At 45.4% G+C, this 14,091-nt stretch overlaps 1 protein-coding gene across 5 annotated transcripts in view; it reads left to right on the top strand.

Moving 5' to 3' along the window:
- LOC143974510 (phospholipid-transporting ATPase IK-like) overlaps window positions 1-14,091 on the top strand; it is a 293,505-nt gene that overhangs the window by 57,318 nt on the left and 222,096 nt on the right. For all 5 annotated transcript variants that reach the window (XM_077475984.1, XM_077475987.1, XM_077475985.1 and 2 more), the window contains exon 2: window positions 14,018-14,070. In XM_077475984.1, coding sequence (XP_077332110.1) covers window positions 14,028-14,070 — 43 coding nt within the window. In that variant the 5' untranslated portion in view covers window positions 14,018-14,027. The remainder of the gene's footprint in view (window positions 1-14,017; window positions 14,071-14,091) is intronic.

The raw sequence follows: 14,091 nt of genomic DNA, 5'->3' as shown, positions 1-14,091 counted from the left end.
CTGTTTCTCTATTTTCCCAAGTGAGCCCACCTGTTGCTTGGGTACTAAGGCGGAAGCGAACGCGAATACACATATATACTGACGTGCCTTCGCCTACATACATATGTGTACCGGTCCGTCTCGCTGTCGCCTTTTCCACTCCTAGCCCTTCTTTTTTTTTTTTTTTTTACCTGGGAGACGACGTCCAAGCTGGTGCAGGGTGGACCTACTAAGCTTTGACTGACCTGGAGAGAGAAACAACAGATGACAATTGTTTGAAGGAGCCTAACAAGGAAAACTGGCATGTGACGTAGGCAGTTGGCTAACACAACTGAAGTGCACCGGTGAGTAGATATTTCTCCGCCATGATTCCTAAACCATCACGCCGCTATTCCCTCATTGTTTCTGTTTTCCTTTTGAGATTTCCGTATTTTTCCCCCCCTTTTTTTTTTTTTTTTTTTCTTCTTCCCTTTTTTTTTTTTTTTTTTGGCCCAGCGCCAGACAACCTGTGGAAAAAATGAATGAAATGTGGCTGTTCCCTCTGGGGCACGCCGAACCGTATCGATGCATCATAGATGCTACTGGATTCGGATCGGAGCGCTATAAGTGACCATGAAATGAAGCACGATTGCCGTGACAGAGGCACAAACTGGTCGTGTCGTTAGTACAACTGACAGCAGAACGGACTCTGGAGCACGTACTGAAATGAGGGCAATAACCTGGGGGCGAACCGGAACGAATCGGTGCATCCGATCGTGCGACTGGATTCGAACCGGAGCGCAGAATGTGACAGTGAAATGAATTGAAGGACTACTGTCATGACAGAGGCCTGGGATGGCCGGCCACAAACTGAGGCTGGAACCAACCCGGATTTCTGGAGCATGCACTGAAATGAGGCCGAAAAAGCTACAAAATGTGGGACCGTCCGGGCGAATCGATGCAAACGAAATGCGACCGGATTCGACCCGGGCGAACTAGATGAGGATGAAATGTTTCCCATGGTAGAGCTGCGACTCGGAGAGGACGCGACTCGCAACCGTCAACGAACGGGCTCTAGCGCATGTACTGAAATGAGGCCAACGACAACTGGGACACGTCGACCAAACCTGTGCGTTTTTTTAAAAAACGACTGGTATTGATTCGAACGTAGTGGTGACGTGAAATGATTCCCATGACAGGGCCCGGGTTGAAATGGTAACGAACGGGCTCTGGAGCATGTACTGAAATGAGGCCAAGCTATTTGGGACACGTTTAATCGAACCTGTGCGTTTTTTTTTTTTTTTTTTTTTGCAAACGACTGGTATCGATTCGAACGTAGTAGGTGACGTGAAATGAACCCATGACAGAGACCCGGACGGTTGGAACGAGCGGACTCTGGAGCATGTACCGAAATGAGGCCGAATACCTAGGGGCACACCGGGACGAATCGGCGCATTTAGGTGATGCAACTGGATTCGAATCGGAGCGTAGTAAGTGACAGGTGAAATGAAGAAATGGCCTACGTGAGCCAGTTTGTGGCAGAGGCATGGGTCGTTGTGCCGCAAGATACGACTGGCAACGATATGACTGCGGAACACGACGAACAAGATTATGCAACCAGCAGCTAACAAGGTATCACAGACAACCTACCGAACGACGCCCGTGAAATGAAGGGCGTGTGCGGGCATGTGCGACATGAGTGATAACAACCCGGTATCATCCCGAACGATGTGACATTTTTAGGGTTTTACGACACTCAAATGAAATAGAAATGAAATAGAAATGAAGGTCAATCGAGACCCCTACCTGCGGCAGTCGAGCCGGTGAGATTTGTACAAAACCGGACGGAACACGAAAACTACGAGACTTCCAAGAAGGGAGACGTTTGTCTGAATGGTAATCAAATGGTGATCAACACGAGCTGTCGGCCTAGTGACGTGGTATTGCGCACCGGAAACCGACAACTACCACAGGCGAACGGGCTGGTTAAATACCCCCCGGGCTCCTCCCATAAATTCAGGCCACCATACTGGCATTCTTACATATATATATATATATATATATATATATATATATATATATATATATATATTGTGGCAACACTCAGGTAAAATCACCTGGTTGTATCCAGGATGGGAAATATGTGTGCCCTAGATTCAGGCTTTATGCAGACTTGTACAACTAGAGGGGAAGAGTTAATGAGCCCAGCTGAAGTAAGTGGGCTCATTAAGACCTCTACAAAAAACCCCAGCATGCTTAGGGAGATGCTCCATCCTGGAACCAGTTTTGTGTTGTATAGACTGGGGAGTGTGACACCTGTTCTGTGCGGTGAGTTAATGCCTGTGTGGCAAACCTCTACACCAGAGACAGGGACTGGTGCAGCACAAGGCTGCACTCAGTTGTTAGACAGGGAATCTAAGTGTGTAATTAGAGGTCAAGCTGACCAGGATTTATTTTCATGTTTTATTTTGTTTGGCTGTTATACGTTTCACTGCATGTAGCATAAATAAACCGCATCTTTTGTTTTTTGCACCTACAACGCTGTCTGCTGTGCCTGATTTTTGTGTTGTGAACCCATCCAGGGGGTCACACACACCCGCTGCCGAGCTAACCCCTCACAGTTGGTGGAGAATTTTGGCAGTTTTTTTTCATTTTTTTTAAAGGCCAGCATGGAGGAGATACTGAGACAGCTGGCTCTAGCAAATGCAAATCAGCAGCAAACAAATGCGGCTTTACAAAAGAGCCTTGCAGCTCAACAACAGAGCCTTGCAGCCCAGCAGAAAGCTCACCTGCTGAGTCTGGAAGCTCAGCAACAAGCCCAGCAGCAATCTAAAGCCCGCTTCATAGACCTGTTGCAGAAGCAAGAGCAGAATTTTCAACAGAAAATAGAGACATTAATACAGCAACGTCTGCAGACCAATGAAGCAAGTGGTTACAATAATACCGCATCCTTTGGTGTGAGCCGTTTATTGACAAAAATGACTGGAGAGGATGATCCGGAGGTGTTTTTGACCACATTTGAAAGGACTGCTGAAAGGGAAAAGTGGCCTAAGGAGCAATGGGCTGGACTGGTGACCCCTCTGTTAACTGGGGAATCGCAGAAAGCTTATTATGACCTAGAGCCTGACCAAGCAAAAGACTATGTGGTGCTAAAAACAGAAATATTGGCACGGCTGGGTGTCACCCTGGCCGTCCGGGCTCAGCGTGTGCATAATTGGACTTTTCAGGTTGGAAAACCCCCCAGGTCTCAAATGTATGATCTCATTCACCTGAGCAGGAAGTGGCTGCAGCCAGAGACTTTGACCGCACCAAACATTGTGGAACGTGTTGTTGTGGATCGTTTCCTGAGAGCTCTTCCTACTGCCATCCAAAAATGGGTAAGCCATGGAGACCCAGAAAATGCAGATAAACTTGTGGATCTGGTTGAGAGGTACTTGGCTACAGAGAACCTGACCACCTCTTCCAGGGACTCACGGACTTTCCACCCTAAGACCAGATCATCCCCAGTGGTGGGTAAGATGACTCCAAGGGGTGAGGGTGGAGAGAGTGAGAGGGTGGGAGTTCTACCTAAGGTCTGGCGGGAGCAGCCCAGGAAGCCCATGCTGCAAGAGACAGCGAAAAAGATTATTTGCTACCGCTGCCGGCAAGAGGGACATATTGCAGCCAATTGAGGTTCACAGGGAAAATTTTGCCACAGAACAGTTAAAAGACCCCACCCTAATAAAGGCACGGGAAAATGTGGTGAAAATAGATGGCGAGTTAGTGAACCCAGATAAGACTTGCACTTATCCTTACTTCTCTATGGAAAGAGACCTGCTGTATCGAGTGGCTCAAAGGGCAGAAGAAACCATTGAGCAACTTGTAGTGCCCAAACTTTACAGGAAGTTGGTGTTAGAATTGGCCCATGGGCACATTCTGGGAGGTCATCTGGGGGCCGAGAAAACCAGAGAGAGGGTACTGCAGAGATTCTATTGGCCTGGGGTCATGAAGGAAACAGAAAATTATTGTTCCTCCTGCCCTGTGTGTCAAAAGTCGGCACCTATGCCACATTTCCGTAACCCGCTGGTACCTCTTCCTATCATTGAGGTCCCCTTTGAGAGGATCGCAATGGATTTGGTAGGTCCGATAATGAAGTCTGCTAGGGGGCATCAGTACATTTTGATTATATTGGACTATGCCACCCGTTATCCGGAAGCAATTCCTCTTCGAAATACCTCGGCCAAAACCATAGCCAAAGAGCTATCTCTTGTTTTTAGCCGCGTGGGTATTTGTAAGGAACTGCTTACGGACCAAGGTACACCCTTTATGTCCAGGGTTATGAAAGAATTATGCAAGTTGTACAAAGTGACACAATTGCGTACATCTGTGTATCACCCCCAAACAGATGGGTTGGTTGAAAGATTCAACAAAACCCTAAAACAAATGTTAAAGAAGGTGGTGGATAGAGATGGAAAGAATTGGGACTGTCTAATACCCTATCTGATGTTTGCCATTAGGGAGGTACCCCAATCCTCTACGGGTTTCTCACCCTTCGAGTTGCTCTATGGGAGACACCCAAGAGGGCTGCTGGATATTGCCAAGGAAACTTGGGAAAATGAGAGTTCTCCTCACAGGAGTGTGATTGAGCATGTCGCCCTGATGCAAGATAGAATTGCACAGGTAATGCCAATCGTAAAGGAACATTTAACCCAAGCGCAGTTAGCACAGCAGAGAGTGTACAACCGTGGGGCCAAGACCCGTACTTTTTCCCCGGGGGATAGGGTCTTGGTGCTAGTCCCTACGGTTGAAAGCAAATTTCTGGCCAAATGGCAAGGTCCATACGAAGTAATTGAAAAAATTAGTGAGGTGAACTACAGGGTTAGACAGCCAGGAAGGCGAAAGCTGGAGCAGATCTATCACGTCAATCTGCTGAAAGCCTGGAGGGATAGGGAATCCCTAGTCGCAGAGACTTTGTCACAAGCACAGCCTGATTGCTTAGTTCCTGAGGTTGGAATAGCAGACACCTTATCGAAAGCCCAACAACAGGAGGTTAAAGAGTTTGTACTTCGTAACAAAGAGATTTTCTCTGAGCTGCCGGGACAAACATCTGGCGTAGAGCATCACCCCGCCAGGAGAAAGGGTAAAACTAAAACCTTATAGAATACCAGAGGCCCGACGGGAGGCAATACGTGGGGAGGTTCAAAGGATGCTGGAATTGGGTGTGATAGAGGAGTCCCAGAGTGACTGGTCCAGTCCTATCGTACTAGTGCCCAAACCTGATGGGAGCTGGCGGTTTTGTAACGATTTTCGACAATTGAATAAAGTTACAAAATTTGACACCTACCCCATGCCGCGCATAGATGAGTTGATTGACCGGCTGGGAACAGCCCGATATATGACAACTCTTGATCTCACCAAAGGGTATTGGCAAATTCCCCTGGCCGAGTCGGCCAAGGAGAAAACTGCGTTTGTAACCCCAGATGGGGCATTCCAATATAAGAGAATGCCGTTTGGGTTACAGAATGCACCGGCAACATTCCAGCGGAAAATGGATAAGATTCTGAGGCCCCATCAGAAATATGCTGCAGCTTACCTGGATGATGTGATTATCCATAGCACAGACTGGGTCTCACATTTGCCAAAAGTACAAGCAGTCCTAGACTCTATCCGGGAAGCTGGGTTTACTGCCAATCCAAAGAAGTGTACCATTGGACAGGAGGAGGCCAAATATCTTGGGTACACTATTGGGAGGGGGGTGATAAAACCCCAAGTCAATAAAGTCGAGGCCATACAGAGTTGGCCACGTCCCAACAGCAAGAAACAGGTACGAGCCTTTCTGGGAATCGCTGGCTATTATCGACGATTCATTCCCCATTTTGCTTCTCAGGCTGTGCCCCTCACCAACCTGACAAAAGGGAAAGAGTCGGTCATGGTTAAATGGTCCCCAGTGGCTGAAGAAGCATTTCAGTCCTTAAAAACAGCCTTATGTAGCCAGCCAGTGTTGTACTCACCAGACTTCTCTAAGGACTTCGTGGTACAAACTGATGCATCAGACATTGGGTTAGGGGCAGTGTTATCCCAGGTCTGGAACGGGGAAGAGCACCCAGTCATTTACCTCAACAGGAAGTTGAAGTCCCATGAGATAAATTACGCCACGATTGAGAAGGAATGTTTAGCAGTGAAGTGGGCTCTAGATTCCCTTCGGTACTATCTGCTAGGTAGACACTTTGACCTGGTGACTGATCACGCTCCTTTAAAGTGGATGGCTCAAAACAAGGAGACCAATAGAAGGGTAAATAGGTGGTTCCTGGCCCTACAGGAATTTAACTTTACAGTTAAGCATCGCCCTGGTGTTAAAATGGGGAATGTGGATGCTTTGTCTCGGATAAATGCTTGTCTGACTGCTTGTGTTACAACCCCAAGGTTGAAACAAGAGGGGGGGTATGTGGCAACACTCAGGTAAAATCACCTGGTTGTATCCAGGATGGGAAATATGTGTGCCCTAGATTCAGGCTTTATGCAGACTTGTACAATTAGAGGGGAAGAGTTAATGAGCCCAGCTGAAGTAAGTGGGCTCATTAAGACCTCTACAAAAAACCGCAGCATGCTTAGGGAGATGCTCCATCCTGGAACCAGTTTTGTGTTGTATAGACTGGGGAGTGTGACACCTGTTCTGTGCGGTGAGTTAACGCCTGTGTGGCAAACCTCTACAACAGAGACAGGGACTGGTGCAGCACAAGGCTGCACTCAGTTGTTAGACAGGGAATCTAAGTGTGTAATTAGAGGTCAAGCTGACCAGGATTTATTTTCATGTTTTATTTTGTTTGGCTGTTATATGTTTCACTGCATGTAGCATAAATAAACCGCATCTTTTGTTTTTTGCACCTACAACGCTGTCTGCTGTGCCTGATTTTTGTGTTGTGAACCCATCCAGGGGGTCACACACACCCGCTGCCGAGCTAACCCCTCAAAATATATATATAGTGCCCCTACCATTTTGGTAGATGTTTAGTGGTTTTTGATAGTGTAGGAGGTAGAAATAGGTACATTTAACCAGGACTATGTTTTTTTTCCTGGGCCTGGTTGTGGATTTGAGGTTGGGAGGGATAACTCCTCTGCTTGGGAGTGGACTCTGCTGGCAAGAGAGGATGGGCTGAGACCTGAGTGGCAGGAAATCCCACATGAGAGAAGTGACCAGTAGTTCATTTTTGTGGTCTGGAAGGCAATCTCTCATAAAAAGGGGGGGTGGTCACATGTCCCTGGGGGGGATTTTTCCAGGAAAGAGCTTAAGGTCAAGAGGTTCGGGACTGGGTGCCTCCGGGGAGGAGGCTGGAAAACCCGGGAGTTCAGAGATCCCGAAGCCAGATAGCCAACGCAGCAGGAAGTAGCAACTAAGCGTAAGAAGAACACTGGAAACAGCTTTCTGTGAGTAGAACATGGACTGTTGTTGGGAGAGTGCAAAGGCAGTGGAGCTATTCAGAAATTCTTTGCTGTGTATCCAAGGACCACAGTAGGAAACACTTCTCGGTGTTAGTGGAGGAGGTTGGACACTGCAAGTCACGGAAATAGGTGGTAAGGCCTAGGACTTTGAGTTTCAACTTCCACGACATTATTCAGAGTGATGCTCAGCTGCCCATAGTAAGAGTGTACTTCAGAAGGATCGCTAATATGAGAATTGAATCTACAAAGCTACAGTTACAATTTGATATTTCCCATTTCTATTTCAAACTTGGGATTCAACGGGGCATCTCATATGCTTCATTCTATTGCCCTACAAATGTGTACCAAATAAAGCCATTTAAAAAGTTCAGAGTGTGAAGAGCTACTTCTATGGAATCACATGGGAGGATCGGAAACGGAACAAGCTGGCATAAGGTAAAATGAACAAAATCAGCAGCTCCTAAGGGGGTAGTGCGCTACATATACATATATATATATATATATACATATATATATATATATATATATATATATATATATATATATACACATATATATATATATATATATATATATATATATATATATATATATACACACACACTGAAGCAGGAATATATACATTGGACCGGAAAGGGAATCTGTACACAGGAAGTAGGGCAAATCTTTTAGACATACACACATGACCCACACAACCACCACCCCATGTAAAAAGAAATAAAAAATGATCTTAATTTGCAAATAAGGATCATTTCTTCCTTAGAAAACAGTGAGCAGGCATAGTGGTGGGAAGAAATTAGCAGCAGTACAAGCAACTTCCTGGTTGGGGGCGTGATGTCATTCCTGTGTGCTGGCCAATGCTTCCGGGAACCAGATATGCGCCCAGCAGTTGCGCATCTCACATACACAGCAGTCGCACATCTAGCTGCAGGAACCCAATTTTTATGGAAATTTATAGTAAACCAGATGCAGATTTCCAGGCCTGGACTAACAAATGTTTATAGTGAAAGGCAACTGGTGTTATTAAACAAGGTCTAAATGGGCCATTGACATGCATCACAGTTGAACTTAGGAACGTGTATTTGCAAAGGTAAACTAAATTAAATCCTTTCTTATTTTTTCTTGGGGATAGAGTGCAGAGGGATTAGAAGTCTTGTCAGTTTTTGGCGATGTCTGCACACCTGATAGGGTGAAGACACTCCCAAATTTTGCCAGTTTCTCCTTCAAATGTATTCACTTCCTGTCACATAGCCAAACAGGAAGTGAGGGTAAAACCCTACCAATGTCTTTCATTGGGGACACACAGGTCAATCTAAATAGTTTCCCCATTAGGTAAATCACACTCTAGCATTTTGCTGTGTACATCATCAAATTATTAGGTATTTTGAGGTTTATTAAGGCAAATTTGTGGTGCATCTGTAGCATGTATCCAAAAGACTGCTTCAAAGATGTACAGCTTTAGAGAAAACTTACAAATCTACATTGCAGCTGCAAAATTTTAACCCAAAATAAAAAATAGCCTGACCCCCCCCCCCCCCCATACATACAAGGCCCCTTTGGGTCTGTTAAGGCTTAAAATGAGAACCACCACGTGAAAAATACCACCCCAAACTAAAATAATATTGTGCCCCTCCCACGCATTAACAAACCCCTAGCCAAACACACAGCAAGCCAGCCCATGAAAGAGGGGTGTATGCTTGGGGGCAGGAGGGGCTTGGGTACCCCAAAAGTCAACCACCTTGTTCCCATTTTCAGAGGGACAAGGGCCTCTTCCACACAACCCTAGGCCGGGGTTGTGGGGGGCCGCAGACAGGGGGCTTTACAGAATGTGAAAAGCCCCTTTAAACTAATGGGTACAAGGTGCTGTGTGGTTGGTATTGGGCTGAGCCCAACATGCCCCAAAGGCAGGCAGACAGCTATTTTGAGTGCATGTGGCCTTGTATGGTTCAGGAGGGGGTTGGGCACTAGCTCTTCTACCCCCTTTCCTAGCTGGCCCAGTTGTATGCTCTGAAAAAGGATGTGGTTTGGATTGGTGAAGGCAGCACAAAGCCTTTTGAGAATGGAGTGGAGTGTGGAGTTCCCCTTTAAAAGCAAAAGCTATCCCGTGGAAATCCAAGGGGTTAGAGGGGGGAGACAAGAGCATTGGAAAATGGAATGTGGAGTTCCCCTTTAAAAGCAAAAGCTAGCCTAAGGAAATCATATGCATTAGAAGGGGAAGGTTAAATGCCCTTTTAGGAGGCGCTAGAAGAGCAAGAGACTTTTTACATAATTTTAACAAGGTGCATGTCACATGCTAGCAATGTAACATGACCTGTGTGCAAATATCCTTAAATAAAATGCATAAAGGTGAATCAGTGTAAAAAAAAAGTGTCAAGTTTAGAAGTGCGCCTGTTCAACCCATGCAATTGCATGCACGTTGCTTGCTTAACATTTACTAAGATTTTGGCTGCGCAGTGAACAAATTCATGTGAACGAGCGCAAGAGCCGATTGCGCATGCGCACTGCTTACATTGATCTCACACGGTTCTAAACGTACTTGCAGGCACAGCAGGCTTTCTCTGAAAAAGTTACTTTCTCATTCTATTTTGGGCATATTTGTTACTTGGGCAGTTGTTACTAAACTTCCTCACACACCCCAAAATATTGGCACCTCCATCTTGTGTTAATATTGAATTGGAGATGCCGTGCACCATGTCCAGAGTGGCACTCAGATTGCATTCTCCCATGCACCAAGATCGCTATATTAAATGGGGGATTTGAGCTCTGTTACCGGTGCACCATTGCGTAAATATGGAAATATGCGATGTGCCACACCATGCTCCTCTACTGATGGCGCACAGCTTTTTCGTAAATCACTCCCTATAGGATAACATTGAGTTGCTTCTACAGGCAGAACACAAAACTCCTGTAGAAGCAAAGTTTTTTAAACCAGTGTCCATGGAGCCTAATCCCTCGTATACACGTTCTGATTATCGTACAACGTATCGTTCTCATTTTGTTGCGTAAAACTAATATCGAATACAATGGTGCAAAATGTGCTCTACGAAAAGTAAGATTTTTGTCGTACGATTCTGGAAAAACTTCTGCTGTGCGTAGCTACGTATTTGAAATGATGTCAAATACGTGTGACCCCGTGTCCTTCTGGTTTATGTTTGTGTTTTCCGATCATGCGTGGTGTTCGTCTATCAATTTTTAGCGGACGCATAATGTACTGATTAAACGATTAACGTACGATGAGCTGTCGTCTGAGCAAAGTTTTCGTGTTTGTCCCTTCGGATTTTGTTGGGTGGACTGTCGTGATTGCCTGTCGAAAGCTGTGTACTAATGATCAGATTATCGAACGATCAATCTGGAAGCGATTTTTATCATCCGATAATCGGAACGTATGTACGAGGCATTACAGTCTGATCATTATGGTCTCAAATGGTTCAAAATTACTTTTATCTTGATAGAATCCAGCTGTGCTTACAATACATGCTGGTTTACTGACATTACTGTCAGTAAACCATTACATTGTTAGTCCAGTCATGACATTACTGATACTGACATTCATGCGCTTTATACATCAACTCATTGTGCCTAGTACCATAATCCATGCATATTTATTTTTTATAACAAATTGCAGAAGATTAAGGCACCTGAATTCTGGCCACCAGTCAACGGGATTAAGAATATTAATTTTCTGTTTATTCTTTCAACATAGTTCACAGGTTATATTATATTTAAGCTACCTTTTCTTTAAACCTTTTCTACTGATATTACTGCATTATAATTTAGTGCTTAGCTGTACCTAGTTAGGTATCAACTTCCACTACATGGTATTAAAGTAGATCTTATGCCACGTACACACGATCAGACTATCAGGCAGACTTAGTCCGGCGGACAATCTGCCGGACTATGGCGGGAGTCTGGCGGACTTTTGAAATGAACGGACTTGCCCACACACGGAGTAAAGTCTGTTCATTTTGAACGTGGCTCCAGGTAGACAGAACTGGCGAAGGAAGTCAATGTCACCACCTCCATCGGCGAGATTGACACCTCGCTAGCCCCATCACCTGGTATGGATTTAAAGGGGAAGCTCTACGCCGAAAAAACAGTGTGGGGGTCCCCCCAAAGTCCATAGCAGACCCTTATCTGAGCACACAGCCTGGTCGGTCAAGAAAGGGGGTGGAGACGAGCGAGAGCCCCCCCCGAGTCGTACCAGGCTGCGTGCCCTCAACATGGGGGAGTGCTTTCGGGAAGGGGAGGCCCTGCGCCCCCCCCACCCCAAAGCACCTTGTCCCCATGTTGATGAGGACAAGGGCCTCTTCCCGACAACCCTGGCCGTTGGTTGTCGTGGTCTGCGGGCGGGGGGGGGGCTTACCAAAATCCGGGAGCCCCCTTTAATAAGGGGGCCCCCAGATTCCGGCCCCCTACCCTATGTGAAGGAGTATGGGGTAAGGTGTACCCCTACCCATTCACCTGGGGAAAAAAGTGTACATAAAAAAAAACACAACACGGGTTTTTAAAATACTTTGGGGGTCTTCTCGCCGGACTCCTCCTGTATCTTCTAGCTCTTTTACTAGCGGAGGAGCCCAGCTTTTTCCTTCATCGCCGCTGCAGTCTGGGGTCTTCTTCCGACTTCGGGGGTCTTGTCCCACTCTTTGTGGGTTCCGCTCCTCGGTTCTTCATTCTGAGCCTCCGCTTTCTTCTTCCAGCTCTTTTACTAGCGTTGGCCCGGTCTTCTGTCACTGTCGCCGCCGCCACCTTCTGCTTCTGCTTCTTCTTCTCTTCTTCTTTCTTGTTCCGATGTTGACACGATGCTCTTCAGCCTTAATGGCAGGGACGCATTGTGCGGCGACTTATATAGGGACACCGGGTGATGTCACATGGTGACCCCACCCCTTCTGATGTCACAGCCCCAGCATCCTCTCTGTGGTTTTTTTTATGTACACTTTTTCCCCCCAGGTGAATGGGACGGGGTTCATCGTACCCATACTCATTCACACAGGGTAGGGGTCTGGAATCTGGGGGCCCACTTATTAAAGGGGGCTCCCAGATTCAGATAAAACCCCCGTCTGCAGACCCCGACAACCAACAGCCAGAGTTGTCGGGAAGATGCCCTTGTCCTCATCAACATGGGGACAAGGTGCTTTGGGGTGGGGGGGCCGCAGGGTCCCCCCTTCCCCAAAGAATCCCCCACATGTTGAGGACACATGGCCTGGTATGGCTCAGAAGGGGGGCGCTCATCCCCACCCCCTTTCCTGACCGGCCGGGCTGCATACTCAGATAAGGGTCTGCTATGGACTTTGGGGGGACCCCCATGGCGTGTTTTTGGCATAGGGGTTCCCCTTTAAATCCATACCAGGTGACGGGGCTCGCAAGGTTTTAATCTCACCGATGGAGGCGGCGACATTCACTTCCTTAGCTAGTTCCATCTACCTGGAGCCACGTTCAAAATGAACAGACTTTCTCCATGTGTGGGCAAGTCCGTTCATTTAAAAAGTCCGGCGGACTAGTGCACAGACGGGCAGATTGTCTGCTGGACTGCCGAGTTCGGCGGACAATTTTGAGTCAAAACTTCTTTCTAAGTCCACCGGACTTTTGGGAAGAAAAAGTCCGCCGGAGCCCATACACGGGCAGATTGTCCGCCGGATAATCCGATCGTGTGTATGTGGCATTAGAGTAACAGATCTGCCCAAATTTAACAAAAGCTATCTTAAGCGAGTTCCTTTTTTTCCAAGAAATTTCTAAATGTTGTGTTTCTGCCAGAATAAATATTGTATTGTAACTATATCTATAGCTATGTACGCTTGGGGAGCAATTTTTTTTTTATACATTATTCATTACCTTTAATCACTTCAGCCCCAGAAGAATTTACCCCCTTCCTGACCAGAGCACTTTTAGTGATTTGGCACTGCGTCGTTTTAACTGACAATTGCGCGGTCATGCGACGTTGCACCCAAACAAAATTGACGTCCTTTTTTTCCCACAAATAGAGCTTTTTTTTGTGCTATTTGATCACCTCTGCGGTTTTTATTTTTTGCACTATAAAACAAAAGAAAACGTCAATTTTGAAAAAAAAGCAATATTTTTTACTTTTTGCTATAATAAATATCCCCCAAAAATATATATATAAAAAAAATTATTTCTCAGTTTAGACTGATATGTATTCTTCTACATATTTTTGGTAAAAAAAAAATCACAATAAGCGTATAACACTGGCAGAGAGGAAGTTAAACGCTAAGGAGTGATCAAGGGGTACCAAGACATACAGTATGCTCTTAGTACCGAGCTGATGTGTGTGTGTGTATATGTATGTATGTATGTATGTATGTATGTATGTGTATATATATATATATATATATATATATATATATATATATATATATATATATATATATATATATACATACACACACACACATACATATACATATACATATACACACACACACACACACACACACCCTTTTATGTTTATTTTAATAAATTAGGATTTCAATGAAGTATACTTTAAAACTTTTACAGATTTTTGGCATTGACTTTCATTGTAACAACTGTCCAAAGCATACACTGAATTTTAACTGTAGATGCTGAGAGCCTTGATTTATACACACTGATTTTAAAAGTTTATTTTGTATGAATTTATATCTTTTAGAAAGAGTACAATGGATGCGACATTCAAGTCAGCAGATCTGCTAAATGATAAAGGTATGTTTTATAGAAGTTTCT

Source organism: Lithobates pipiens, unplaced genomic scaffold (assembly GCF_037356315.1).
Source record: "Lithobates pipiens isolate NorthernLeopardFrog02 unplaced genomic scaffold, aLitPip1_a1.2 Scaffold_13, whole genome shotgun sequence".
In the NCBI taxonomy this organism is placed as follows: Eukaryota; Metazoa; Chordata; class Amphibia; order Anura; family Ranidae; genus Lithobates; species Lithobates pipiens.
The sequence above is the reverse complement of the archived record's forward strand: the minus strand, read 5'-3'. Positions and strand labels throughout refer to the sequence as shown.